The following is a 27,798-nucleotide window of genomic DNA, read 5'->3' on the forward strand; positions in this document are numbered from 1 at the left end:
GTGGGGCCCTTTGATCGACAGTGAAATGAAGAAGAAGAACGCAACCCACCTAATGAGCTGTGGTTCATAAGAAAGTTAGCACTATTCAGTCAGCAGTTATGACCAAACATGGAAATGCTTGTATTAACCCTTCCACAGGAGGTTTAACACAAATAAACTCTTTTATACCAGATCTTCTCTGTTCCTTTTCCGAAAACTGCTTAACTACTCAAAATCAGAATGTTCTGTGTTCATTTTTGACTTCTAGCCAACAAACATTAACCCTCTTTTCATTATTTCATTATATAGAAAGTAAATGATGATAGGACTTGCATTTTTAGTCAACTATACTTTAAAGTTAGCCTTTTTTTGTGAGGGTCTACCTTTTCAACTGGTCTCTTTTTATGCCCCTTAACCTCACCACACCTGTTTTTCCTTTCAGTTTTAACTGGGGTTTAAAAAGTAAACACTGAACGCAGTATCTGCTGCCGTTCTGTGTCGCGCTGACCAATTTTGATGAAGGAGAAGTTTTGTGAATCCTCTCAGCAATGGCACTGGGTTGTCACCCATTTGCCCTGCTGCCAGACGCCCAAGCCCTTGTGTGTCATGTTGCTATTTGTGTCTTATACTATAGCCATCTGCTTTTCTTTCTCACTTTTCTCAACTAGCTTAGGCTGCAGTAAAAGAAGAGCTCTATGATAAGATTAGCACGAGGGAGCCTGGATAACACAAAGGCAGATGTTTGTTTATTTGTTTGTTTTCTTTTTCTTTTTGCCCCTTAATTAGTAAAAAAAAAAGGTGAAAGGGGCCCGGTGAAACAAATCAAATTAACTAAATAACTATACTAACTAAATATGTATAATACATATATGGATATAAAAAACTGGATGATGAGTAATGACTTACTGCTAAATTCTGGAAAAACAAAACAAAACAGATGTGTTAATTATTGGACCTAAATAAACGTGTAATAATTTTAGAAAAATTTCTAACCCATGTTCTATCAGTTCTTCATCAATTAGGAAACTAGGTGTGCTGTTTGATAGCAGTCTTTCATTTGAAAGCCATGTTCCCAGCATCTCAAAAACATATCTAACTTACGACCCATGCTTTCAGCATCAAATGCAGAAATGTTAAAACATGTGTTTATTGTAACTAAGTGGTTATTCTGCACGCTTGTTAAAACAATCTTCAGCTGTTCTAAAATGCAGCAGCTAGAGTCCTTCCTAGAAACAGAAAGTATGACCATGTTCGTTCTGTCAGCACTGGCTTCCCATTAAATGTTGTATAGATTTTAAAATCCTGCTAATTCCTTACAAAACCCTGAATAGCTTAGCTCCCAGTAATTGAGTGCACTCTTATCGCATTATAGACCTGCGCGTTTGCTGCATTCTCAAAATTAAATTTGATATTACAGTATCAAAACTGACTGCACGTTGCAGATTCTTCTCCTATTTAGCACCCAAACTCTGTAATAATCTACATGGCACTGTTCGGGAGGCAAGACACATAGTTTAAATCTAGAATAAAGATGCATTTCTTTAACCTGGCTTACACATAGCACACTAATACGCTTCTATTAATCAAATCCATTAAATTATGTATCTTTGACACAATCTGTATAAAATCTGTAAAAAGCACTATATAAATAAAAGTGACTGATTGATTGATATAAATTACTGTTAGGTTTCATTTTGTTAAATTTGACAGGCTTGATGTAAACTTAGAATTGGCTAAAATAGATATGAATTATGGAAATGTCTTTGGAATAGTTATTTCTATAAAACTGCAGTATGATGAAATTGACATTTACATCTCAAAACTTGTTAGTGCGGTGTGATTTTGTTGCATTATGGATCCATGACTAATTTACTAAATATTTTTAAAATATATATGTATAAATAGACAACCGAAACAAAGTCTTAAATCTGCACGGATTGTTTATGCAATGTGAAAAATAATTTAATATTCTGAAAACAGTGTGCTGAAAATGACAAGCACAATAATGAGATATACCATAGACTCTCTGTTGATCTTTCTCATTAAGCTTTTGTGTACAGACAATCCAGGGTGAAACACCAGGAAGACATTTCTTCATTATTTATTCCACTCCTTTCATGAACTCTAAGAACTCTGCAACAGAAGGATATCATAAATGATTATAAAAATGCACACACTGGGATATATTTGCATTAAACTGGTTCACTTTTTTCCTGTCAATACCAGTTGCATGTAACGCAATGCATGCTTACCATCATAATCAATTTTCCCATCATTGTTTTTGTCTCCATCCCTCATTAGCTCCTCAATATCATCTTCAGTGATGGTTTCACCTGTAGCTTCCAGCATAAGCTTCAGTTCATCAAGATCAATGTAACCATCTGTATTCCTGTCCAAATACAATCAAACCCCATCAGAAACTCCTAAACCCACCGCAGGTCAGTTCTTTTAGTTCAGTTTAAGAACAAAACATACTTATCAAACATACGGAAGAGTTCTGCCAGTTCTTCCTCTGACTTTCCTTTGCTATCATCTTTCATGCACCTCACCATCATGACCAAAAACTCCTCGAAATCCACCGTACCGCTGCCTGCACAAGTACACCAGCAACCATTATGGATTATCTTTGATTTTTATGACAGTACCTGCACTGATATTTCATTTTAACAGATTTTAATTCTACATTTTAAGTCTTTTGTTTTTCCCCTCTAGAATGGTTCTTTTTGGAATCAAAAATGGTTCTTTAATCAAGTCGCAGTGTGGAACATGTGAGGTACCTATATTTTTAAGGTGTGAACATACTGATAAAGAAAAAATGAAACCTAGTAGGTAGAATACAGATTATTTTTTATGCTAAAAATAAACAATATGAAAGTTGAGTAAATGAATTTAGCACTCTGGAATGTTACTAATTTTGGATTACCATTCTGGACTTACCATCCTCATCCACCTCATCAATCATCTCCTGTAGTTCCTCCGGCGTGGGGTTCTGACCCAGCATTCTCATCACCTTCCCCAGCTCCTTAGTGCTGATGCACCCATCCTCAGCATCCTGAACAAAAATATCAAATGCTGCGCGGAACTCTATAAAACACCAACACGGAACTTTAGTTTACAGGGCATTTTCTCTCGCGTGAACCACTTAATAATACAACAACTTTAAATGTTTTTTGCACCTTCAGATTTTCAAATAGCTCTATCTTGGCCAAATATTGTCCTAAATCAGACATCAGTGGAAAGCTTTGAGCTGTCATTTAGCTTTTGTTCAGTTAAATCTCAATAAAAAAAGACCCTGAGTTTTTGGTCCAGGGTCACATATTGTGAGACAGTTTGCACATCATTATTGCACACAGACTATAAATAATGTCATAGTTTTTATTAGTTGAGCACAGGTGTTAAATTCATTTGGTTTTTAAATGGGTAGTCCTGCAATGTTCTGTGCTTCAAATTCATAAACAAACAGTACTGTGAAAAAGCTATTTTGTCATTCCATTGTATGTAAAATAAACTAAAAATGGAGAGGGCTTTGAACAACTGACAGAACAATCTGCCCAGGCTGGGCCATCCCACCAAGTTCACCTTAAAAACAGAGATAAGACTCTACAGAAAGATAGTGTCTATAGGCAGCTCTTCACATCAAATATAAATCAATTAACCATTACAAGGAGGTTTCACAAAAAACAACACCAAAATGTGCACAGATCAAATATCAAGTTTGGGCATTTGAGAAAAAGAACGTCTCGGTTACGTATGTAACCCTCGTTCCCTGAGGAAGGGAACGGAGACGTCACGTCGGATGACCGACGAATTGGGATCTCAATTCGTCGGTCATCCGACGTGACTCGGAGTGACCGACTGAAAGGGAACCCCATATCAGCTCTGAAGCATCACCAGATTTATTTATTTTTAGGTGTTTTGCTGCCTTTGAGACAGTCAAACATGCAATTATAATGTAAATGATGAATTCTACAATATATCAAAGAGCGCCTGAGAACGGTATGAGGCTGTCTGTTAAAAAGTTAAAGCTGAAGAGTAAGTGGACCTTTTAACACGATTACCCAAATCATTCGAGAAGGAATGACTTGGAAAAGAACGGCCACCTCTTAAATCCAGTTGAAATAGTGTCCAGTGACTTAAAGCAGCCATTCCTCATTTTCCTTTGTCATTTTACATTGTTTTTCACAGCACTGTATGTAGCAAAAATCTAGAGGCGCTGTAATAGATAACATAATGTCTGTGGCCATTCTGAGACCAAATGCTGTTTGCTGCATCGTATTAAAAAACCATACCATTCTTCTGCTCTTCAGTGAGCTGCTCTACCTGTTAAAGACATTCATGGGTCAATAGACATAAACACATAATATACTCTACACACATTAACACAAACATGCACCCACAAATATTACAGTCATTATGGTCAGTGAAAGGATATTCATTTATTTAAAATGGGTTTTGCTATCATTATGACCATATTATTTCATTGATATGATACGTGATACATATGAAATGATTTGTGATATTTCTGCAGCAACAAACACGAACTGAAGTATTACATATAGTATAAGTATTATACATTATGCTAACATGTTTTTATTGTGCTAGTTAGCTGCAATTTTAAGTTATTTTTAATAATCAAAATAACTGCAGTTTTATTTAGATTAATTGGAATACACAATGAAATCGCAATGTTTTATTTCTTTTTGCAAATGAACTCTTCTTATGTAATATACACAAAATATGGTAATATATGCATAAACAAATGAAAATGGTTTTACATTTGTATTAACATGTACTACATTTGCATTAGCAACATGTTTGCTTTAGTCCAAAACAACATTTTAAAAAACAGACTGAGGTTAGAGTAATGCATATTACACACAGCAGATAAAGGTTCTCCAGAGTTAAAAATAACACACCGAAGATAAAGGACATGATTTGAGGTGGCATAGTAATGGATGGGTAATCCGGCAAAGCTAACTCATAAGACAGCTGCTTAGGTAAGTCCCATGTCGGATCCAACAGAAACCACCAGACTAGTGTGACACATAAACATGTGTCAGAATGTTTCTCCCAGGCTCACAGTCTCATGTACATCTCAGAGAGATCAGTGGACGAACACACACACACACACACACACTCACAAACACACACAATCAATGCTGGAATCTGACTTTGAGTGTTTTATCTTAAGCGCCTGCTTTTCCAGCATGCAGACACACATGCATGGCTGGGCAAAGTATGCCAAAATTAGCCATGGGAGGTAGGCGGTGCTCCATGTGTAGTCATGAATGACAGCATCTCTGCTCTTGAGTGTAGCTCCTATCTGACTGTGATAATACTCAAGAGGCAAGGTATTTTCAGTTGTCTTTTTTTAACTGGTATGGCATAAAGTTGGCCAGTAGAGTGATTTACTATCCTGTATGACATTACATTACATATAATTACATTCTAAGTGTGAGTTATTGTTGTCACAGTAGAGAAAATAATGTTGTAGATTAGATTGATTTAAATTTTCATGTAACTGTAACTGTTAACGGATATCCATTATTACTTTTAAATAGTAGAGTCAAATACAACACATGCTCAGCACTATATCTCAAATGAAATGTGTTAAGGTAATGCACTAAAGAGCTATAAGGTAAATTAGAGGAAGATGCCCCCCTTAAGAACAATCTGCCTTAAATTTTTAATTGTAACATATTCAGATATACTTTATTACTTTAGGGGATGCAGAAAGTGTTTTAAATGTACTGCAATGTAAAGGCTGACAGGTTAGACAGATGCGTTGTCTGACACGGATGGAATATTTTTGAGCTATGAGATAATAGTACAATATTGACATTGTAACTATTTATAAGCAATTTATATTTAACTGTTATATAATAAAATATGATATTACATTAACTAGTAACTTATTAACCGTTTACAAAGGATATGCTTGATTATTTCATGATATGCAATTTTTTTGATACCTTATGACAGATTTGTGAGCATTTTAATTAATAATTTGTGAACATATAATTATGTAAATGATTGTAAATGATTTATAAGGTCATAGATAAAATATTAACATTTAAATTTTTTAGCATTTATGAACACATGTTATTATATTATGTTTTGTAAATGTTTATTTCTTCATTAACTAATCACTTCTGAATGCCGTGCAACTGAACATTATTATAAAGTGTTACCGGTAAATTTATTATATGACTTATAATCAAGCAATTCATTTAATTAGTTTATAGGTTATAATGAATGAATTTAAGTAAATATACATTACAATTACAGAATAATATCCCCAGAAGGTACAATGAAAATAAAATTAAATATAATAACACCAACAACATTTCACTCTAGGTCTTCACCTCTGGGAGAGGTGTCTAACCCAAGAGTCTAATTTGATAAAGACAATGACAATGTCAAGGTTAAAACCAAAATAACAACAAAAAACAAACAAAACAAAATGAAAACAAAATGAAAAAATACGACCCATTTTTGTGTAACCTTGAATAGGTAAGTATTATATCATATATTTCTAAAAAGTTAATTTGGCAAACTTTGTTTTAAAGGCAAGAATAAGAAAGTGCTATGTGAATAATAGACTCACCGCTGCTTTATAGATATCGTTCATTGTATGTCACCTGAGAGGAGATCAGGAAGAGTGCTGGCACTGGTGGAGAGCAGAAAACACGGTGCTAAATGAGCTTTATGAAGCAGGACAGCCTGTTCCCTCCTGCCCCTCTGAGTACGGGACGTCCATCACAGTCACTCCAGCCTGATAAAACAACTATGTGGTCAGGATGAGGGTTCACTCAAATATGTGAGGGTAAACTATCAGCAAATTAATCTAATCTTTGTGTCTGAGCAAAGAAATGTACTTGCATACATTCTAATATACCTGTAAAATGAAATAAAATAAAAAGTAGGCATTTCTCCACCATGAATTTAGTGTATTAAGTGACAAAGAGACAAAGGCATTATTGCACTATACAAAATATAGTAACTTCTTTAGTTCAGCTAAATAGCTTTAAAGACATAAGAGAAACACTGGCAAACTCTCACACATTATCATGGCTGAAAGGCTTTCCTTGTCCTTATTTGTAAGTTGCTTTGGATAAAAGTGGAAATTTATTTACATTTTATTCACATAGCTTTGTTTTCTTGTTTTGAGAGGTGATATAAATATTTGTGGCTGTAAAATAGATGTGAAATTTAACAGACTTTTACTGCAGTTCCATGGATGTTTTGCCCCCCAGGTCTTCGAACTGGTCATGTGACTAAAAACTACGGATAGTGTCTGTGTAATTGGACACGTGTCTACAACTGAGCCAGGAAAATACACAAAATACATCTGTTCCTCAGATTAAATGTGCATAATAAATTCAATGGAAAATAGAATCAAAATGCTTTGTGCATGCTTTATTCATTTATCTTTTATTTATTTATTTATTTATTTATCTATTTATTTTATAAAAGCAACCCCGGTAGTCTTAACTAATCATTTATTGACATTTAAAACAACACACATTGCTGTACAAATGATGCAAATTTTCTGTGCCCTCTGAAGGGGGCAGTATTGAAATATTTCCTCTGAAATGCAGAAGATATACAGCACAATCATAATATGAGGACAGGAAGTGTGCTTTTATTAGAACACTGCATACTTCCCTTTACAGCAAAGGCTAACAGAAACATCAGCCTTCCTTCCTAGACTGTAATCACCCCACATCTCATGAAACGCCATTCAGAGCACATCATTTTGGAGAGGTTGCCATAGAAACCATATAGTAGCAGAGCACGGATGAACACAGCAATTTCCTCTCACACTGTGTCCTCAAATGAAAAGAAAAAAAGACAATATAAAACAGCAGAACAGGGGAAAATACTTCATTCCAGCCTATGTTAGCATTAGACATTTTCAGTTTTTGAAATAATAACACAATTTGCTATATTCATGGCCCACGCATCAGCATCAAAACATCAGCATCGTCTCTACATTTTTATGTGCTCACAAAGTCAAAGAATTCACATTTGACATAGCAGACTGTTAATAAGATCACTCCTATTAATCATGTTCATGTCTAAATTCTGAAAAACGTGGAAGCAATAAAAACTGATAAACACTTACTTAATAAATGTATTTGGGCCATTCTACAGAATTGGTGCAAACTGCTGTCCCACAACCGCCCAAAAGAAAAACACTTAAAAGGCATCTAATAGATCTTTATCATTTTATCATTTATTGATTCCCATGATAATATAATTTTTTTATTAAGCTTAATATAAAATCATTATGTGGGTACTTTCACTTGGGAAGTGTTTGTCCCGAACACTAACCCTAAACCTTTAATTTAAATTTCTAAAATAATTTTAGCATTTTATTCCATTAATAAACTATATTTTTTGTTTAAAAAAAACACATGGCACCATTGTTTTGGTAGTGATTAAAGGGAACACTTAATCTATTATTTAAACTACTACTATGGAAACATGGGATGTTTTGTCAAAAATAAAGTATACTTAATTATCAACTAAGATGTTATGATAGTGTTTGGTTCAATGTATATTCAAATGAATGAATCCTTAAGTTTGAAATCATTATGACCAGCTTTCTGCCTTTTACAAAGAAAGATTGAAAATCACACTTTAAATATGGCTAAAATTGTAATTGTTGTAATTTACCTCTAATTACTTTTTAATAAAATATTGAATAATATATTATTTTGTTATTATTGACTTATTATTGAGTTATTATTGAGTTATTATTGTGTATTATTGCGCTACTTACCTCCTATGTTCTCCCTTAGTTCCTGTTGTATCCTCTGTCTCTTCCAGAACCTCCAGTGGATGTGGTGTGTGCTTCTCATACTCATTTGTTTCCTCATGTGCTTTTTATCTTTTCCTGGAAAGATAAAGACTGATATTACTGCTCTGCATTACAAAGTTCTAAACTGTCTTTGAACTGATTACTCACCTGCAAGATTACACCCAGATTACAAACTTGCACAGCATGAGCACCACAGACCCATTTCAGAAACTCGTCAATAACCTTCGAGTTCTCTTTCATCCACGAACCACACTTCCAGTTACCTCACCTGTCACTGTCAGTAATTCTTTGCCTTGCCATGGCTCGACCGACACCCTATTCTGGTTTGGTGGAGGAGCGCAACGATTCCTTTTGCAGTGTCCACTAGTATTTGAGATGCAGCCCACATTATATCCTTCTAAACAGTAAAAAAAAATGATGATAAGCATATCTCAGTTATCAGATGTAGCTCTGTAATGGGCAGAGACTATTTGAACTCAAACTGGACCTGCTGTATGCTTGGTTAACAAATTTATTGCCCATTTTAAGGAGTTGTTTGGCCATAAGTATGGAGATACTTATTTTAGCTTTACTACCTGACTCAAAGTACCATGTCAATTCAGGAATATTCATTAAATTTGTACTCCCGCAGCAGTTTGCAGCTGGAATGAGTGAGCACTCCTGATGACATATTGACAGAGTTGACATATTGAGAGCTTCATTCGTGGTCTTAACAGATCACAAGAACCTACAGTACCTCAGAGATGAGAAAAAACTAAATCCCCTTCAGGCCCAAAGCCTGGTTTTTCACCAGGTGTTTTTCCCCGTGTGATAGCTCATGACAAGCTCCTCCAGCTCAGGCAGGCAGATGTCCACGAATATATTCTCTGCTTTCATATGCTAGCCTTACGGAGCGGATGGAATGATACCGCCCTACTATCAGTTTTCCACCAGGAAAATCCCTCCATTCGCCAACAGATGGCAATATATGATGATAATGTCGACCTAGAAACATTCCTACAAAAAACCACCTGCGTTGCCCAACACCTTTCCGCTTGCCTGGCAGAAATAGAACTTATCACACCGAACACTCCTCTTCCCGCACTGGAGCCCATGATAACTGACACTTACCACCTGACTGCTAGGGAAAGGGATCACCAAATCAAGGAGGGACTGTGTTTATATTGTTGCTCTCCCACTCATCTCCTTCATACCAGTCCAGTCCGTCCAGCATGCCCTGTGGTGAGTGTTGCCACTTTAATTCCATTCATTTCCAACATTCCAATGCTAATCTCATCTACCATGATCAACTTTTCCCAGTTAAGGTGCTGGTGGATTCTTGAGCCGCTGGGAATTTCATTTCTTCTCGTAGTCTGACACGGCTGTATTCTGTATTCTGTATTCCCCGTCACCGACACTCCACTACCTACCAAATAACCACCATCCAAGCCCCTGGGCATGGGTCTAGTCCGTCACTGTACACCACCTCTCTCCCTACAAATCGGTATTCTTCACACTGAATCCCTGTCACTACTTGTGCTGGAGAATGCTACTATGGCCGTGGTGTTAGGACGTCCATGACTCGCATGACACCAGCCAACGGTGAACTGGGGAATGGGTGAGGTATTAAGATGGAGCGTGTACTGCCAGGAGAACTGTTTGACAGCTGTGAACAAATCCCAGTCAAGTCAACTTGTCTGTAATTCTACCTTCTAGAATTCTAGTCCTGATATGTAACCTGTTGCTCCTTTTCCACCTGAATACCACTTGCATTCCAACCGCAGCCACTCACCTACCCCTGCACCGTCCATGGGACTGCGCCATCGACCTGCTGCCTGGTACCAAATTACCCCAAGGGCCAAGTTTATCCCCTTTTGGTCCCGGAGAGAGAGGCCATGGAGGAGTATCTGAGTGAAGCCTTACAACAGGGGTTTATCTGACCGTCCACCTCACCAGCCGCGTCCAGTTTTTTCTTTGTGGCCAAAAAAGATGGAGGGCTAAGGCCTTATAGATTATCGGGCACTCAATGACCAGACAGTAAAGTTAGCTTAGCCCATACCTCTAGTACCAGCTGCCCTGAATGAGCTCCGAGATGCACAAGTCTTCAGCAAACTCGACTTGCGGAGAGTTTATAATCTTATCCGAATCTGCAAGGGGGATGAGTGGAAAACGGCTTTCATCACCCCAACTGGGCACTACGAATATCAGGTGTTGCCGTATGGTCTTTCAAACGCACCTTCCATCTTTCAAAACTTTATGAATGAGATCTTCAGAGATATGCTAAACCGATTTGTAATCATATATATAGACGATATCTTAATCTACTCACCCAATCTGACCATCGGCATCACGTCACCCAAGTCCTTCAATGCTTCCATGAACTCCATCCTGAAGGCAGAGAAGTGTGAGTTTCACAAGACCACCATCCACTTCTTAGGTTACATCATAACATCTACCAGTTTGCAAATGGATCCCAAAAACGTAGAGGCAGTTTATGACTGGCCAGCTCCCAGCACCATTAAACAACTGCAGAGGTTCTTGGGGTTTGCAAACTTTTATCACCGGTTTATCGGTCACTATAGTCAAGTAGCAGCAACACTCACGTCTCTACTTCACCAACCCAAGAAAACCCCAACTTGGAATAATAAAGCCGAAAAGTCCTTTGAGTTATTGAAGACTGCCTTCTGCTCGGCCCCAGCGCTCAGTCTTCCTGATCCCAATCTCCTGTTCGTAGTTGAAGTGGACGCGGCAACCCTGGGAGTTGGAGCAGCACTCTCCCAGTGGAAAGGTAAACCCCCTGTACTCCATCCATGTGCCGATTTTTCCCGCAAGCTGTCCCCGGCGGAGCAAAACTGATGTGGGCAACTGAGAGGTCTTGGCTATCAAACTCGTCCCTTGAGGAGTGACGTCACTGGTTGGAGGGAGCCAAAGACCCTTTCGAGGTGATCAGAGATCATAAGAACCTTCAATACCTCAGAGAAGCCAAACATTTGAATCCTCGACAAGCCGGTGGGCCACAGGCTTCATGTTCAAGATCACTTACCGGCCAGGACATAAAAACCTGAAAGCAGACGCTCTCTCACGGCTTCACCAACCCCAGAACCTGAGGAACCCAGACCCATATTACCCGAATCAGTCTTCTTAGCTCCCATTCAATGGACCATTGATAGCCAGATTCAGGAAGCCTTTCAGAAGATCTTTGTGCCTTCCACTCTGTGCCGAATACACCCAGAATTCCCTCCATCAACGCACTACCGGTCTAATTCCTTTCCAATGCATCCTAGGCTACCAACTCCCTCTGTTTCCCTGGACCGGTGAACAAGCGGACATCCCAGCGGTGGACTACTGGTTTCGTGACAGTGAAAAGGTATGGGACTCAGCTCATGTCCATCTCCAGCAGGCAGTTCGGAGCTTACATAGAGCTTACACCCCCATCTACCAAGTATTGGACCCCTCTCTGATGGCTGACTTTCACCAAGCCCATCCGGATCGCCCCGCTCCCAGAGGATGTGGCTGTCCTCGCCGTCATTCTCGAGCATCAGGAGACACTCGTAGAGGGGGGGTAATGTCACACCATCACTACCCTCATCATCCAATCCTGCCACCTGTTCATGATCCCGATCTCCAGGGTACTGATTATACACACCTGCAGCCACTCAGTCTAGTCCCTTTATATACCTGTGCACCACAGTTAGTCAGTGGCTGATCTCAAGGTTACTCTCTACAAGCTCTGATCCTTGCTCTCCCTGTTTGTCTGCCCACAGGACCTGAACAACAAACCCTCTGATGACTATGATCCTCAGCTAAGGAGAGTTATAAATGGACTTTATAGAAGATTTTCAGTTTCCTTTATTCAGCTGGATGCTGCTGCATGCTTTATGTTATTAAACTGACTTTGTTCAATTGTATTCAGAGCCTGACACTGTGTAAATGCCAGATATTTGAACATTACATATGGGAAATTAGCAACAATTTGCTTGCTAGCATGCCCTATTTCTAAGGCAACATAATTGCAAAAAATTTCCTCACCTTTATTGCTGCGTAAATCCAAATATGTAAAATTCAACTTACCTTAATTTGCATATATCACTTCTGAATAATTCTGTTGCATTAACTGAAAACAGGAATTGGAATTTAGTCCCCAGCATTACATTGCATTGCTTTTCTTTTTTGTAGATAAAAAAATGGAGTACAATATCCTACTTTGAAGCTAGGGTATCAAAATGATCTCAGAGCTTCCCAGTAGTAAATATGAGCTTCCCAGTTGTAAATATGTAAAATTTTTCAGCTATGAAACTTTTATTATGTACAATAATTCTGATAGCATGTGAAGGCAGCATTAAACCCAGCACACACATTCATTCTCTGTCTGATCTCTGTTTATTTTGATTATCGTAAGTTTAAGACTAGTCAGACTTGTGAATTTTTAGACAAAATGTGTAGCGTGTAGAACAATCTCTCTATTTGTTATTACAGTTTAGCTGGTTTTTAACTTCTCTTGCAGGAAAAAAAGCACTACTGCAATCGAGCATCTTCAGGAGTCCTCTCTGCGAGAAGAACACCAATCAGAGAACAGACTCCACTTCAGTGCATAGCCGTGCATCTAGTGAGGCTATAGAGCCCCAGCCTGAGTGATAGTGTCTATCATTCAAGTCTGTCGCATCCTGTCCAGAAGCCACCCATTTCATGAATTGCATGAAATCAGCTGAACCGTCCAGGGGTGGAGTCACCATTCTCCAGGGAATGTTAGCTGTTGTGAGAGTGCTTGAATATGGATGACACGCAGTGACTTGAATCAAGGCTGACTCCAAAGGAGGAGACAGCTCAGAGTGATGTTCACCCATAATGTCCCATGGCGCCATCTCCATCTCGGGACTCGGAGTGAAGCTGGTGCTGGAGTGGTCTCATATGAAGCAATCTGATCTGCGTAACAGTGGCTGTGGACGTCATATGCTGAAAGTGTTTCAGTGGGACCACTATCCTGACTCTGAGGGAACTCAGGAGTAGTAGTTCCCTATGATTGCACAACTGCTCTCAAGGACCAGGCCAAAATGAGCCAATTGTTGAGGCAATTGAGGACCCTAATGCCCACTTCCTGTAATGGGGCAAGGGCACCCTCCACGGCCTCCATGAAAACATGGGGAGACGAGGACAGGCCAAAGGGGAGGACCTTGTACTGCCACGCTCGACCCCTCAAACTCAAACCGAAGAAACGTTCCGTGTCAAGGAAGAATCGAGACAAGAAAGTATGCATTGTTCAGGTCAACTGCTGCAAATCAATTTTGGGGCTAAACACATCTGGTAATGTGTTTCTGTGTCAACATTTTAACCGGAAGCTTGTGAATATTTTTTTTATTTCATTTTAACCAGAAGCTGATTCAAAATATTGAGGTCCAGGATTGGCTGAAGGCCACGATCTTGGGCACGATGAAGAAAGGTCTGTAGAACCCCAACCCCAGCTGGAGGGACTGAATCGATTGCATTCTTTGCCAGGAGAACAGCAACTTGTGCTAGACAGAAGCTTCTCGGACTGCCACCGAAGTCTAAAGAACTCCACTAAACTTGGGTAGCCGCCGGACAAACTAAATCTCATAGCCGAGATGAGCCACTGAGCCACTGCAACAGGCTGGGTAGCGTAAGCCATGCACACAGCCTCAGTGCAAGTGGCACAAGTGGAGTCACCGACCTGCCTGGAGGTGTACAATGGTGGGCAGTGAGGCTGGATGGAACAGAAGGCATTGCATCCTGACTCATCACAGTAGCACTGCCCTTGTCCCCAAAGGGACTGGTCCGAACCACGTGGGGAGGCAACGTGGGGAGGCAAATGCTGTGGTTTCCTGGCCGCTGCCAATAGAGGGCACTGTGGGTGACAGCAAAAGGGGTGTAAGACCTCTACTGTTGCAGCACAGGGCATTTGGCTCAGAGGATAAAGAAACTGCTCTTTCTGAGAAAATGTGAGTACTACAGGCCTTTGAGCCTGTAGTGGAACACATCCCCTGAATCCAAGGATTCTTCACCTGGTCCTCCTCTGAGGGAAGGAGTAGTACTGCGCTCACCACCTCCTGAAGAGCAGTGTCTTGCCTCTCTGGGCCCTCTCCTTCCTGAGTCACCATGCTGTGACCTTCGTTGCCTGAAGAGCAAAATCTGTCGCTGTGTGCAGTTACTGCATCAACCCCAAGTTGGATTCACCCTTGTGCAGCTGTTTCAGTGCCTTGGCTTGGTGGGCCTGGAGGATAGTCATGGCATGCGAGGCAAAAGCAGCCTGACCAGTCCCACTGTAAGCCTTAGCTGCAGTGGTCCTACAGGGCAAGTAAGGGAGACATGGACGATCGCACCATTTGGTGGCGTTTTGCTGGCACAAGTGCACCGCAACCACCCTCTCTGCATGGGGAATGTCCATTTACCTCCTGTCTGCCCCACGGTCAAGGGCGGTGAGGAAGGAGGAGGAAGACAAGTGGTTTCTGACTGAAAAAGGGGCCATCAACAGCTCTGTCAGCTCTTCATGCACCTCCGTGAAGAAAGGAACTGGGACAGATTGCGGCTGTAAGCCATGATCCGCACCCTGGAACCAATCATCCGGCCACAAACATTTAGGGCTGGGAGGCTTGCACACTTCCAGCTCGATGCTCACAACGGCTCTGGATTCGACTCAGCAACGGCCAATGCACCAGCAGGGGGCAGCCCCGTCAAGTCCTCTTCCTCAGGCTGACGAAAGCCCATACCTGATGCTGTGATCAACATCCGCTCTTCACGCGGCGCTCCGAATGAAACGGCAAAACCACCGCAAGGCTAATAAGGCTCCAAGCAAGACCCCCGTCTCACAGAACTTGTAGTGTCTGACAGACAGGGAACTGGAACACACTGTAGGGATGTCTAATACAGTCCGTGTGATATTAGTATGCTCTGTAAAACCAGGGGGCACCTATGGGCCAGTTTTTCCAGACCAGGATTGTTATTTTGGGCTAAGAATAGGTCAATTATTTCTTATTTATAGTTAAACCTGGCAACAATGTTAATGCATGTCTCTCAATTAAAATGTTAAATGCTAGTACAGTGGAAAGCTTTTTTTTGCAAGCATGTGCCTGCAGTGAACTGTACAACTGTTTGCATTATAAAACAGTGTGTTCATATTTGAGACAATACATTAAAATAATATGAATTTGCCATTATCAAGCAGCAAAACAAGCTGTTTGGTACATCTTATAATAGCTCAAAATGAATGAGACCGGAAGCCAGACCAAAAAAAAAAAAAAAAATGCAGTGGATACGTTTGTTTTTAGGGTTAGAGAAAATCTTTATTTAAAATGTTACACTACCACTAACCTGATTTTACTGTTTCAAGGTCAACAAAATATGTTGACCTAGGGACACATAAAATTTGGCAAAATCAAAATGTGAGTTAAACTACTGTTCACAGTTGAATTTAGTTTAGCTGAAGAATTGTTTTTAGTGAAATGATACATTCTCTCTCATGACATTTAGATTTTTCCTTCTCATGGGGAACACATTTTACATAGTTCTATAGTAACTTAATGCTTTAACAGTGAGTCTAGTGCCATGAACAGGTCATATAGTCTGAGTATCAGTATGTGTGTGGTCTCATGCTATGGCTCCATCAGCCTGTTTGAATGAGGGATTACAGGAAGAGTAGCTCAAGGCACTTTTATCTCTCCACCCAGCCGCTGTGCTCTGCAATTATCACTCACAGAGCATGCGCTCTAGTCGCAGCTCTGGCTCACATTTATAATGCTGCACTGGACCTATAATGAGACTGCAGCCACATTATTACCTCCAGCCTGAGCACCTCTAGCCGGGGGCTTGACTCTTCCAGTCCAGCGCATCACAGTCTACAGCCACCCACCCCCATGCCCTCCTTTTGTGTGAGTCTAAGATAGCCAGAAAATAGACCCTCTCCTGGCAACAGAACTGTGTTTGTGCCCCTGAAAATCTCCTAGAATTTTACCAGAAGCTTTATCAAGTTCAAAACTACATGCATTCTAATTAAACACTCTAAAGTGTTTAAACTCATTTTAAATGCTTTAAGAATAGCTCTCTTTGACTGTTTCTATGCTGTGAAATTTTACCCTTTTAAAATTTTTACTGGTACTTTCTTAACTGGCACCTAAACCTAAACCTAACTCTAACTCACGTAAGTGCACTGTAAGTACACATACTGTAAAATAAAGGGTTGTGCTCTATTTTAAAGTGCCCTTGTTACAGTGCTGAGTAATATTAATTACTGAAACTGCATGTACTTACTATAATGTTAAGGTTCATATTAGGGTTTGATTTAGGGGTAATTGCATGTAATTATGCATAATTTATCGTTCTTATAATATAATGGTAAGCACATCTAATATATATACCAAAGACAGCTTTAAATAAAGTGTAACCATTTTTGTCTGTTTCTCTGTAATTTCAGTTTTATCTGAAATAATTTAACTACTCAGATATTTATTCTGCTACATTTTATGCAGTACCAAATTGGAAAAATATCTCTAAAAATGTTATGTGCTAGAAGTGTAGTAAAGACCAGACCACCTTGATACAGACCAAGAGTATACCCCTTGAGACCCAGACTAAGCCTTATCAAGGCAAAGACATCATTTATGTGAGATTTTAAGGAATATTTTAAATATATATATTTTTAACTAGCAGTCACAGTATTTGGTCCCATGGTCACTACGAATAAAGCCAATGAAAAATCTGATCTTCTCAGAGTTTCCTAGTTTTGCCCTACTTGTGTGACCCTGGATTGTTTTTGATTGTTTGCTGCCTGCTCTGATAATTTGTGGATTACTTTTTGCCTCTGCCTTGGATATTATTGTTTTTCTTCTTTCTGGACCCTGCCTGTATTCTCTCTTTGAATAAAGCTGCATTTGGATTCCAACTCCATTGTCACCTGCCACATTACAGAATCACCAGCCTCAACTAAATCCAGTGACTTTATTCACTGATTACGTTTCTCCGTCAAGGTGAATGACCTACTGAGGAAAAAGTACTTGCTCAATGGCTTACTCAGCCTCATTGGATGAGGTATCTTTAATGATATTTTTATGGATATAGGGTTTTCCCCTGGCGAGAGTCCAGCAGTTGCTTCCTTTATCACACTTTATTTTATGAATTAGTGGAAACAAAATAAGGCTAGAACGGAGGGTTCACTTTGAGGAGAATGCCTCGACCAGTGTTTAGGTGTCAGCTCCGCTTTTGCCAAAGTAAAGGCGGGGTACTGGCTGCGCACACGGGAATCGCAGTTGAATTTTGTGGAGGGAATGGAGACCGGTGATCCCCAATCTTCTTCCTTCCCACCAGATCTAGATTGTTTGCACAAGCATGTTGTTTCAAGCACATTATGCATGAATCCATTATGAGCAGCATTTCTGATCAGGCTGTCAGCTCCTGCTGCAAATGCTCCGCCCCTGCCAGTCATGCTCTGAGGAGTGTGTGCATGTGAGCTTGCAATTCTAGTCACAATGTTGCTGAGGCACCTGTTGGTGACAGGTTTTTGTTTTTTTTCCTGCATTCCCTTGATCCTGTGTTGTGGTTTTTCCCCCCTTGAGAAGGTGTAACGAAGAGTCAGAGATGGTCAGATCCATTTACTAGGTCTTTATTGAGAATAGCCAGACAGGCAGGAGATCAGGCAGGTAATCAGTCCTAGTTATGGGGCATGATGGGAAATGTAGTTCTTGGATAGTTAGTCCTCGAACTAGGGTTTCCTCTGGTGGCTGTCGGAGAGAGAATTTAAATGGTATTATTTAATGAGTGCTTGGCATTATTTCCTGAGTAAGGATCACAGTGCTCTCTCTTCCCTCAAGAAGGCTGAGGTAGTAGCATGGAATGCTGGGCCAGAGCAAGTCCAACTGTGTTCCAGCTCTTCATTCAGGGAGCCACTTCTCTCTCCGAAGAATTTTGGAGTCTGAGTGCTGCTCCCAGGCTGGAGGCTTTTAGCAGTGGGCAGTCTGTGGGCTGTCATTCTTGGTGAACAGTCTTTAGATGTTCTAATGCTTTTGACCAGGATGTTTGAGAGCCAGCCCCTCTGGGGAAGAGCTGTGTACACTGCATTAACACGGTGCCTGTCTCTTCTAAGTGCCCTCAGAAGGTCCTACTGTCAACGAGCAATGAATCTCTTCCGCTCAAAATTTTTCAGAACTGAGAGGCTCACCGCCCCTGTTGTGGCACCAAGAGCAGCCCTGGAACGGCACACTGGCAGGAGCTGGCCAATTTAGCCACTCTGAGAGAATACCAGAGGGCAGTCTGGGGAGACTGGTTCCCTTAGTGGTTTACCTTTGTAGGGTTTTCACACCTAAATTTAATTATGATAATTATGAATTGTCAGTTGAATTCGCTCTTAATTCAAGTTTGGGGAATTGAATCTGAAAAGATTCAAATATACCTTTAAATCACCTAATACGTCCAGCGTTTTAGGGCAATTTAAATGTATGTTACCAATATGAATTTACTCTGTGATCAGCAAAATAAATCAATTGGACTTTACTCGTTTATCTGATCTTCGCTTTACCTCGAGCAGGTAGCAATGGATCTGGGCATGAGTTTGACTTTCCAGTTACATAGCACACAAACAAGAATTCGTAATAATGAAACACAATTCATTAAACAGTACCTACTAATTGACAAGACTACACTGAGAAGACTAAACATAAACACACACACACACATGCATTCATACACACATTCACGGGTTGGAAGGGAAATGGATAATTGTCTGTCCAAAGTCTGTTAGCTAGTTCTGAGATCGCACTAAGAGCACCAACAAAGCAAAGTTAGGGTTTAGCTTCGCTTATATGTGTCTGCGCCGATTCAGTAAAGAGATGAAAAGGTAGTTTTACCACTCGGCTTGTCTGGGGAAATCCCGGCTTGCTGATTGGGCAGGCTCGTCCGTGGGATGACGTGGTCGGGCTTTCCGGGCCGTTTGAATGAAGTCTCTCTAGCTTGGTGGTTCGCTTTGGATGAACCGGGTTGGTTATGGAAAGGGCAGTGAGTGTCCGTGGAGTGATGTGACGGAGCGGACCGGAGTCGAGGGTATCGGGTCGTTCTTGTTCAGAGTCTTCTAACTTCTCCAAGTTCCGAAGTTTCTCCGCTTCCGTGGCAATTCCTGCAGCGACCCGAGGTCGAAGGGGCGTGTCCACGCCTGCTTTCGACTCCGGTTTCGTGCATACTTTATCCCAGTTAGAATTGACATTCTGCACTTCTGTTCCCTATCAAAAGCTTATAAGTGGAATACACTGTTGTGCATTGCACAAACACATATATTCATTCATCACGATATTGGAAACATCGTAAGCTTCAATTTGATATCAAACATGCATTATCTAGTGCTTATGGAACGCTCTCTGTTAGAGGATTATTTAAAGAGTATATACCGGTTCCTACATACATCCCAAAACATTTATTAAGCAGTTATTTACAGATGAACCTTTATTCGTTTGAAAGGAAGGCATTTAGATTGTTCGTTTAGTGGTTTTATGTGTGTCCTGGCAGTTCCTCTGTTGTAGCGAAAAGGAAAAGGTGCGCTTTTGAGGAATGTGTCTTGGGACAGAGCAAGCCTCCTTGGGGGGGGTTGAAAGTGTGAGGCTGTCCTGACCACGTTGATTCACTGCGGGAGTCTTATCACCTTTTGACTTGGTAGAACTGGTCCCAGGTCAGTGCACCGAACGGGTTATCGGGCTGTCGACCAGATGTTGCAGTTTAAATCATCCCAATCTTGACGTGGGTACTCTCGGATTGGTCGAGCTCACTGCAGCGACAGTCCCTTGCGAACACCTGGCAGACTTTGCGGCGCTCTGCATCGCTCGGCTGACCATCTTGATTGCCTTTATGGTCCGAGGTGCGGAGGATGCGCGATTTTACGACCTGGTTCTAGAGCGATTCCCCCTTTTATGGTTCGTGTCTGTTCATCAAGGCCCCACACCTTTCAGTGTGGAAGCCCCTGCCAAGTGTGTCTTGTTGGGTCCTGCCTAACAGGCTCTGGCTTTACCTCCTAGAAGATGATGTGGGTTTGAGGACTATCAGCGTAGCAGAAGAGAATGAGAGATGTGCTAGAGCAGCTAGATTGGTCTCCTTTAGCCATTCTGGGAACACCAGAGGCTGGTCTCAAGAGACAAGTTTCCTTGGTAGACTATTGACTACTGCCAAATGTGTCTCAGTGGGTCCTGCTCATTGCCCCACTCTGGTGGGCCCCATGCAGGCTGTGGTTATGGAGCAGAAGGTAAACACTCTTTTGAAGGAGTGGTCCCTCCTCATCTAAGAGAATCTGTGTTCTACAGACGATACTTCATAATTCCAAGAGGATGGAGGACAGCAATCTTTCCTTCGAAAACCATGTTTCGAGCATCTGTAAAACTGTGTTTTTCCATCTTAAAAATATATCTAAATTATGACATGCTTTCAATGTCTAATACAGAAATATTAATTCATGTGTTTATGACCTCTAGGTTAGATTATGGTAATGCCTTCTTGGGTGGTTGATCTGCATGCTTGATAAACAAACTTCAGCTAGTCCAAAACGCAGCAGCTAGAGTCCTTACTAGAACTAGGAAGTATGATCATATTAGCCCGGTTCTGTCAACACTGCACTGGCTCCCTATCAAACATTGGATAGATTTTAAAATCTTATTAATTACTTATAAAGCCCAGAATGGTTTAGCTTCTCGATACTTGAGCAAGCTTTTATCACATTATAGTCCTGCACGTCCGTTATCAAAACTCTGATAATTCGATAATACCTAAAATATCAAAATCGACTCCGGGCGGCAGATCCTTTTTCATATTTAGCACCCAAACTCTGGAACGAACTCTGTTCGGGAAGCAGACACACTATGTCAGTTTAAATCTACATTAAAGACACATTTTTTTAACCTAGCCTACACATAACACACTAATACACTAATACACAAATCCATCAAAAGATTGCTAGGCTGCATTAATTAGATCAGCTGGAATCAGGAACACTACTCATAAAACACAATGTACTTGTGACATCGTAAAAAGAATGGCATCTATGCTAATATTAATCTTGGGTTTTCTGTTTCTTAATTTGTATCCAGACTAGATGGTGGATCAGCACCCAGAGATTACGTTCATCAGAGACCAGAACACCTAGATGCACCCCGTGGACAGATCACCAGATCCTGATGCACACACACACACACATTCTAAGTAGTTTACACTATCTAACACCGTTGCATTTAAAACTGAACTGGAGGTTAAGTGCTGGGCGTCTAGCCAGAGGAGAACTGGCCCCAACTGAGTCTGGTTTCTCCCAAGGTTTTTTTCTCCATTATGTATGGATGGAGTTTTGGTTCCTTGCCACTGTCGCCTCTGGCCTGCTTTGTTGGGGAAAATTAACTTCTAGCGATTATCGTCCAATTGTTTACATAGACCGTCACTGCATTAATAACAAATTGTTCAATCTTGTCATTACACATCCCTATCAATGTATTCTTTTACGTTATACTGTTCAGTGCTTTGATACAACCTGTGTTGTTAAATGAGCTATATAAATTAATGATTGATTGACTGATGGAGGGCTGAGGCCCAGGATCTTAAGCAGCTGAACCTTTCAGTCGTGAGGCTGAAGTTCAGGATCCTCAAGCAGGTCAAGTCTCAAATTAGTCCAAGGACTTGTTTGTCATGATAGATCTGAAAGATGTATACTTCCGTGTCTCCTTCCTCTCACAGGAATTTCCTGAGGTTTGCTTTTGTGGGGGAAGGTAACCGATATCTGGTTCCTCCCTTCAGCCTTGCAGTCTTACCCTGTGGGTGAACGCCAAGAGAAGTATGCTTTCTCCAGGGATTCAACCACGATGCAGGCACATATGTCCCCTGCATGGATTGAGTCGATCATCACTGCAGTCACGAGAGTGGGAGAAGGCCAGTCACTCACTGTCAAGTGGTTTAAGACTGCTGGGTCTGATGGCAGCTGCGTTCAACATGATACCCCTTGGTCTGCTGTACACAAGGTCCCTACAGTGGTGGCTCAAGACCAAGGCATTCTCCCTGAGATTCTCCCTCAAGATCACGTGGCAATGCTTTAGATTCTCAGCAGGGTTGACCCACTCCAGGCAACCCTCTATTATGTGTTTCCTTTAGAGGCTGAGGCCTCCAGCCAGAGAACCTTATACTAAGTGATGGATCAGGATGCTATTTCTTAGTCCTCTGATCTCCCAGCTCTCTCCTCTCGCTTTAGCTGTGCTCTTCCACACTAGTCAGGGATGTGGGTGCGGGCCTCACGTTTCTAAATTGCTTACTGCCGCAGCTCGAGGTCCTGAAGAGGAACCTAGGTGTAATAAGGAACATAGGTGTGCAGTTTGATAGCAATCTTTTCTTTGAAAACCATGCTTCTAGCATCTTTAAAACGTCCCAAGGTTACGCATGTAACCCTAGTTCCTTGAGGGAACTGCTCCATCTTTAGGCCATACTTTCTGCATCCCTGCCAGAACTTGCTTTATTCCTAGAAGCTGAAGCCGGCTTCAGCATACATGCTTGTTGCTTCCTGGCTGATGGCATCACCTGCCTATGGCATCACACATGGTCAGAGGGTTCTCAAATTACATATAGACTATAGAAACGTATAGAAACAAGGTTTTCAAAGAAAAGATTGCTATCAAACAGCACACCTAGGTTCCTAACTGATGAAGAAGAATTAACAGAGCAGCTATCAAGTGTTAGACAGTGTTTTAGGTTATTACATGTGGGTTTTTAGGTACAATTAAAAAGCATTAAAAAGTTACTCATCATCCAGTTGGGGACATTCCACTAAAATAATTTCAAATAAAAAGGTTGCACTACAAATCAAACTACACTTCAAACTGACTAAATGAGCTGTACATTTTTTTCATGTTAATTTTGAGACATCAGGAGAATATCATTACATTTGGTATTTTAATGTGACTTGGTATAGGAATACCATTAGAACTTTTTGTCACTGTATAATACATTTCATTACACTCAATGTGTCAGTTATTTTTTTTTTTTATTAAAACAACATATGTTACATAATATATAGACAGAGACATATATTACAGTAATATGTCTGTAAAATGTTCCTTTTATTGTTTGATAGTTAAATAATGTCACTTCATTGTATCCATTTTTTGAAAATGCTTCTTGAGATGAAATGAGTTCATAAAAGGAACCTTCAATTGATTGTTTACAAATTAACTGTTACTCCCATAATTTTAGGTTCTAAACTCTCAGGAAAAAGGTTGATAGGAACCAGAGAATCTGACGACAGAAGCAATGACACAATGATTTTATGCTTTATGGATGAAGACAGATTGCAACTTGCCATGCCACATCACATTGCACTATTGGTTCCAAGTGCCACTGGTTCTTTGAGCAGTTTGTACAGATATTTTGAAACATAGACAGATTAAATCTATAGTGCTTCAGTTAATAATGACTGAAGAATCTTTTAAAATGATTTTTCTTTCTCATAAAATATTCTTCACAATGCATCCCATAACCCCCACAATGTATGTTAGGGTAATTACCATCTACTTGTCTAATGAGTAATGAGTAAGAAGTGCAACCAGTTCTTAAAAATGTGGTTTGTTTACACTCTATTTTAAACAGCAAAAGATACTGTTGCTGCTTACTATAGCCATACGTTTACAGAAAAAAGAAATTCATATCCAAATATTCAAATAAGCATAACCCTAGATCTAAAATTAGATTTACCTTCTCCGGCTGTTTTCGACACAACCTTGACTGTTTATTTTTTATTTATTTATTTTTCTGTCTGAGAAGCCAGAGGAGAGACTGCAGCCTGATGCACCTTAGGAGGCAACGAGCGAAATGATAAGTGCATTGACTGAAACAACTGATAGACATTTGGCAGAATTCCAGCCTTATAATATAGAAGAATCCCTAATTAAGTGTCATGTGATGCTAGAAAGTGCCACCGGCCTCTCTGTGGGCACAGTTTCCACTCATCAGCCTAATTCAAATGCGAGGCACGCTCATGGCAGTTTTATGAAAAGATCTGGGGTGACAGCAACATGCACAAAGAGGGAAGGATCATTTTCTCTTCAGATTTAGGATGCTTCCCTTGTGTTTTTACTCCACAAATCGGAGCGCTATCATTATACACGCAAGACATTTTATAACCAATCAGAATTATCTATCAGCAGACATCCCCTCCCCCCACTTCCATTTGCATTCAGCATTTTGTTGTATTACACTGCAATCATCAACCAATAGCATGTACAAGCACACCAATGACACTACAGTATCGCACGCATACTGCGTCTCTGAAAGACATGATTCACTGTCGTTTGTGCTCAAGAGGAAAATACTTTTTTTGTGAATGTTTTTTTGGAAGGGGGAGGTGCTGTGCCACAATATGAGCTGACATCATCAGTACATGTAAATTTGCCTTATGTAAAAACAAAAAAAAGAAGACTGTCCCCTGAATGAGAGCTGAGCTCAAAAACTTGTCTAAAGGCTTGAGCGCATTCTTTCTGGGGCTGGAGGACTGCACGGTCAGAGTGATGCATCAGCCAGCCGCCTTTGAAGCAGATAAACCCTTTAAAACCATGAAGAGCATTTTCATACATTTTAGCTAGAGGCAGGTGGTTAGATTAAAAGGGTTTTGATGTGTTCACTAAGTACTCTTTTTGTCCAAACCTCTTGCTGTTTCATCTGCGGACTGCAGTGTCAAATTTGCTTTGTGGATCTTATTTAGAATTTGCACAGAAATAATATCAGACTTCAATTATATTATATCCTACTATATTATATACTACTATACTGGGGTATATAAGGGTTTATTATGCATTTAATCATGTAATTATTACTAAAGAAGAGCAATGATACTTTTGCTATGGTCTGGAATAAACACTGATTCAGACCTCTATGTAAACACACGTCAGTGGACAATCGCTGACAGCATTTGCTGCATGTCTGCTTCAGTAGCGGCTGTGTGGCAAAAGTCAGTTTCCATAGTGATTGCGGCGAATGCAGTAGATTAGCAGCACAGTGTAGTGAGGAGAGATTGCAGACAATGTGACGTGCTTTGTGTTACACTCTGCTCATGATGCTCTGTGCACAATATATTTGACTGTTTCGTAGCTTCAAAACAGAAGTCTACATTTCAGTTGTTAATTAAAAAAGAATGACTGTCTAATTTGACTAAACACACTATATGTACCTTGGTATGATGATTTGTGTCCATAATGTTTTATAACAAGGAAGTGTCTTCTATTTTTAAAGAATTAACTGTAAAGTCAGTTAAATGCTGGCTTAAATATTTAGGCCTTTGTGTAACTCTAGTGCAATTTTGAGGAGGAGAAAAAAATGTAAAATTGAAACATGAAAATTTAATATTTGCTAATGAAAGGAGACAAAAAAGGGAAGATATCATTGGGAGCAAACCCCAGCAGAAACTCTAATATAACAAGGAGGCTGAGACCATTTTGCTGTTGCCTAGCAACACTTGAACAAAATTTTTAAAACGATTTAGATGCCCCATACTGCTTTGAGGGATGTATATTTTTATACAGCCTACCTAAATGGTCCGCGATGCTCACACACAACCTGGATTCGCTGCACTTGTAACCAACAATTTATTGTCTGTTTTTTTCATTAAGGGGAGATGAGACAAATCATTTAAAATATATGCAGAATTTGACTCACAGGTTGATGAAAAATGGTATAGCAGTCTCTTTCTCAGATCCCTTAAAATAGATGTTGTGATATTACACTACCTATGAAGATTTTTTTTTCAACTTACAGACTCTTAAATGAAAAAATAACTAAATTAATAAAATGGCATCCTTACAAAAGCTTTTTAAAAATTACAGTTGATTTCCTTTGTTAGTCTTTCCAGCAGCATTACATTTTATTTTATATATCATATATTACACTGTATAGTTGGTTTTATAATTTTCATATCGATACCATATTTATTATTATTTGTTTTGCTTCTTCTAGTAAAATCAAAATTCTTTCTTTCTTTCTTTTTTCTTTTATTCTTTGTGTCACAAATATGAATTAATATTACTAAGCAAACCTGACTGTCAAACACGAAACAGTATACAATTTTTTGACATGTTTTTTGTTTGTTTTTAATAATCTGAATGCCTACAACAGCCTGTTGATTATCACAAATATCTCTCTGAACGAGTCTATCTAAGCAAGCCAAAAGTACTCAAGTGTCCACAGCAGGTGCATAAATATGTCATGTTTTCACAGCCCATAACCAAAGGGAGATGCAGCCAGATGGAGTGCAAATGTTAAATTTCATGTAGTATCATTAGTAGGTTAGTTCACCCCTCATTGGTTCACCATCTGCTTCCAATTGAATTCTCCACTCTGAGCCAAACTTTGAGAGAGGAGGTGAAATCTATACCACTCTGACCCAAATCTTGCTTTGGGTTCATTAACGTTTCATTAACCAGTATTTACAGACTTTCACGATTCTTTCATTCCGAAGAAATGTAAAAAGCTAGCTAATCAGCAATTGCATAACATATCTTTACACATACTAAGGACTGAAAAGTTAAAATGCTTTACTTACCACATATTTTTGGACTTCCAACAGGAGGTCGAGGCAGAAAAGTATACCAGGACATTTATGCAATCCAATAATGCATCCCATAAAAGATAGCTCCAAGATTGCTTTCTTTTTTTTTCTTGAGGCGTTCTTTTCTTTAAGTGTCACCAGTTTCAGATGTAGAGTGATATTTCCTGCTCACACCTGATGCTGTGTCAGTGGTTTCACCTGTTCTGCTCCTCATCTGCCATATTTTTAATATATATTATGGTTTGAAGTGGGTTGGGTTTGAAGAGGGATTTAGAATGGGCAGTGAATGCACGAGTTCATTTTAACCTCATGATAACCACAGATGTGTGTGCGCGCGTGTGTGTGTGCGTGTGTGTTTGTGTGTGAATAAATCAATAAAAGGTGAATTTTAAGTTGGTTTTAAGGATTTAGTGAGAGAGAGAGAGAGAGAGAGAGAGAGAGAGAGAGAGAGAAATTGCCCATGTTGTTA

At 40.0% G+C, this 27,798-nt stretch overlaps 1 protein-coding gene across 2 annotated transcripts; it reads right to left on the reverse strand.

The window, feature by feature from the left end:
• Nucleotides 1-1,901: 1,901 nt before the first annotated feature.
• Nucleotides 1,902-27,559, reverse strand: tnnc1a (troponin C type 1a (slow)). Of its 2 annotated transcripts, XM_043224278.1 has the most exons (8): nt 27,324-27,559; nt 8,768-8,881; nt 6,587-7,812; nt 4,269-4,299; nt 2,917-3,063; nt 2,455-2,569; nt 2,232-2,368; nt 1,902-2,112 (listed from the first exon to the last, which is right to left on the reverse strand). In XM_043224278.1, the coding sequence occupies exons 3-8, from the start codon at nt 6,608-6,610 to the stop codon at nt 2,081-2,083; spliced, it is 486 nt and encodes a 161-aa protein (XP_043080213.1). In that variant the 5' UTR covers nt 6,611-7,812; nt 8,768-8,881; nt 27,324-27,559; the 3' UTR covers nt 1,902-2,080. The 2 variants fall into 2 exon arrangements, with proteins under 2 accessions (XP_043080213.1, XP_043080214.1); XM_043224279.1 differs by lacking the exon at nt 27,324-27,559 and having other exon boundaries at nt 2,917-3,031; nt 8,768-9,132.
• Between the last annotated feature and the right edge of the window lie 239 nt (nt 27,560-27,798).

Source organism: Puntigrus tetrazona, chromosome 23, assembly GCF_018831695.1.
Source record: "Puntigrus tetrazona isolate hp1 chromosome 23, ASM1883169v1, whole genome shotgun sequence".
In the NCBI taxonomy this organism is placed as follows: Eukaryota; Metazoa; Chordata; class Actinopteri; order Cypriniformes; family Cyprinidae; genus Puntigrus; species Puntigrus tetrazona.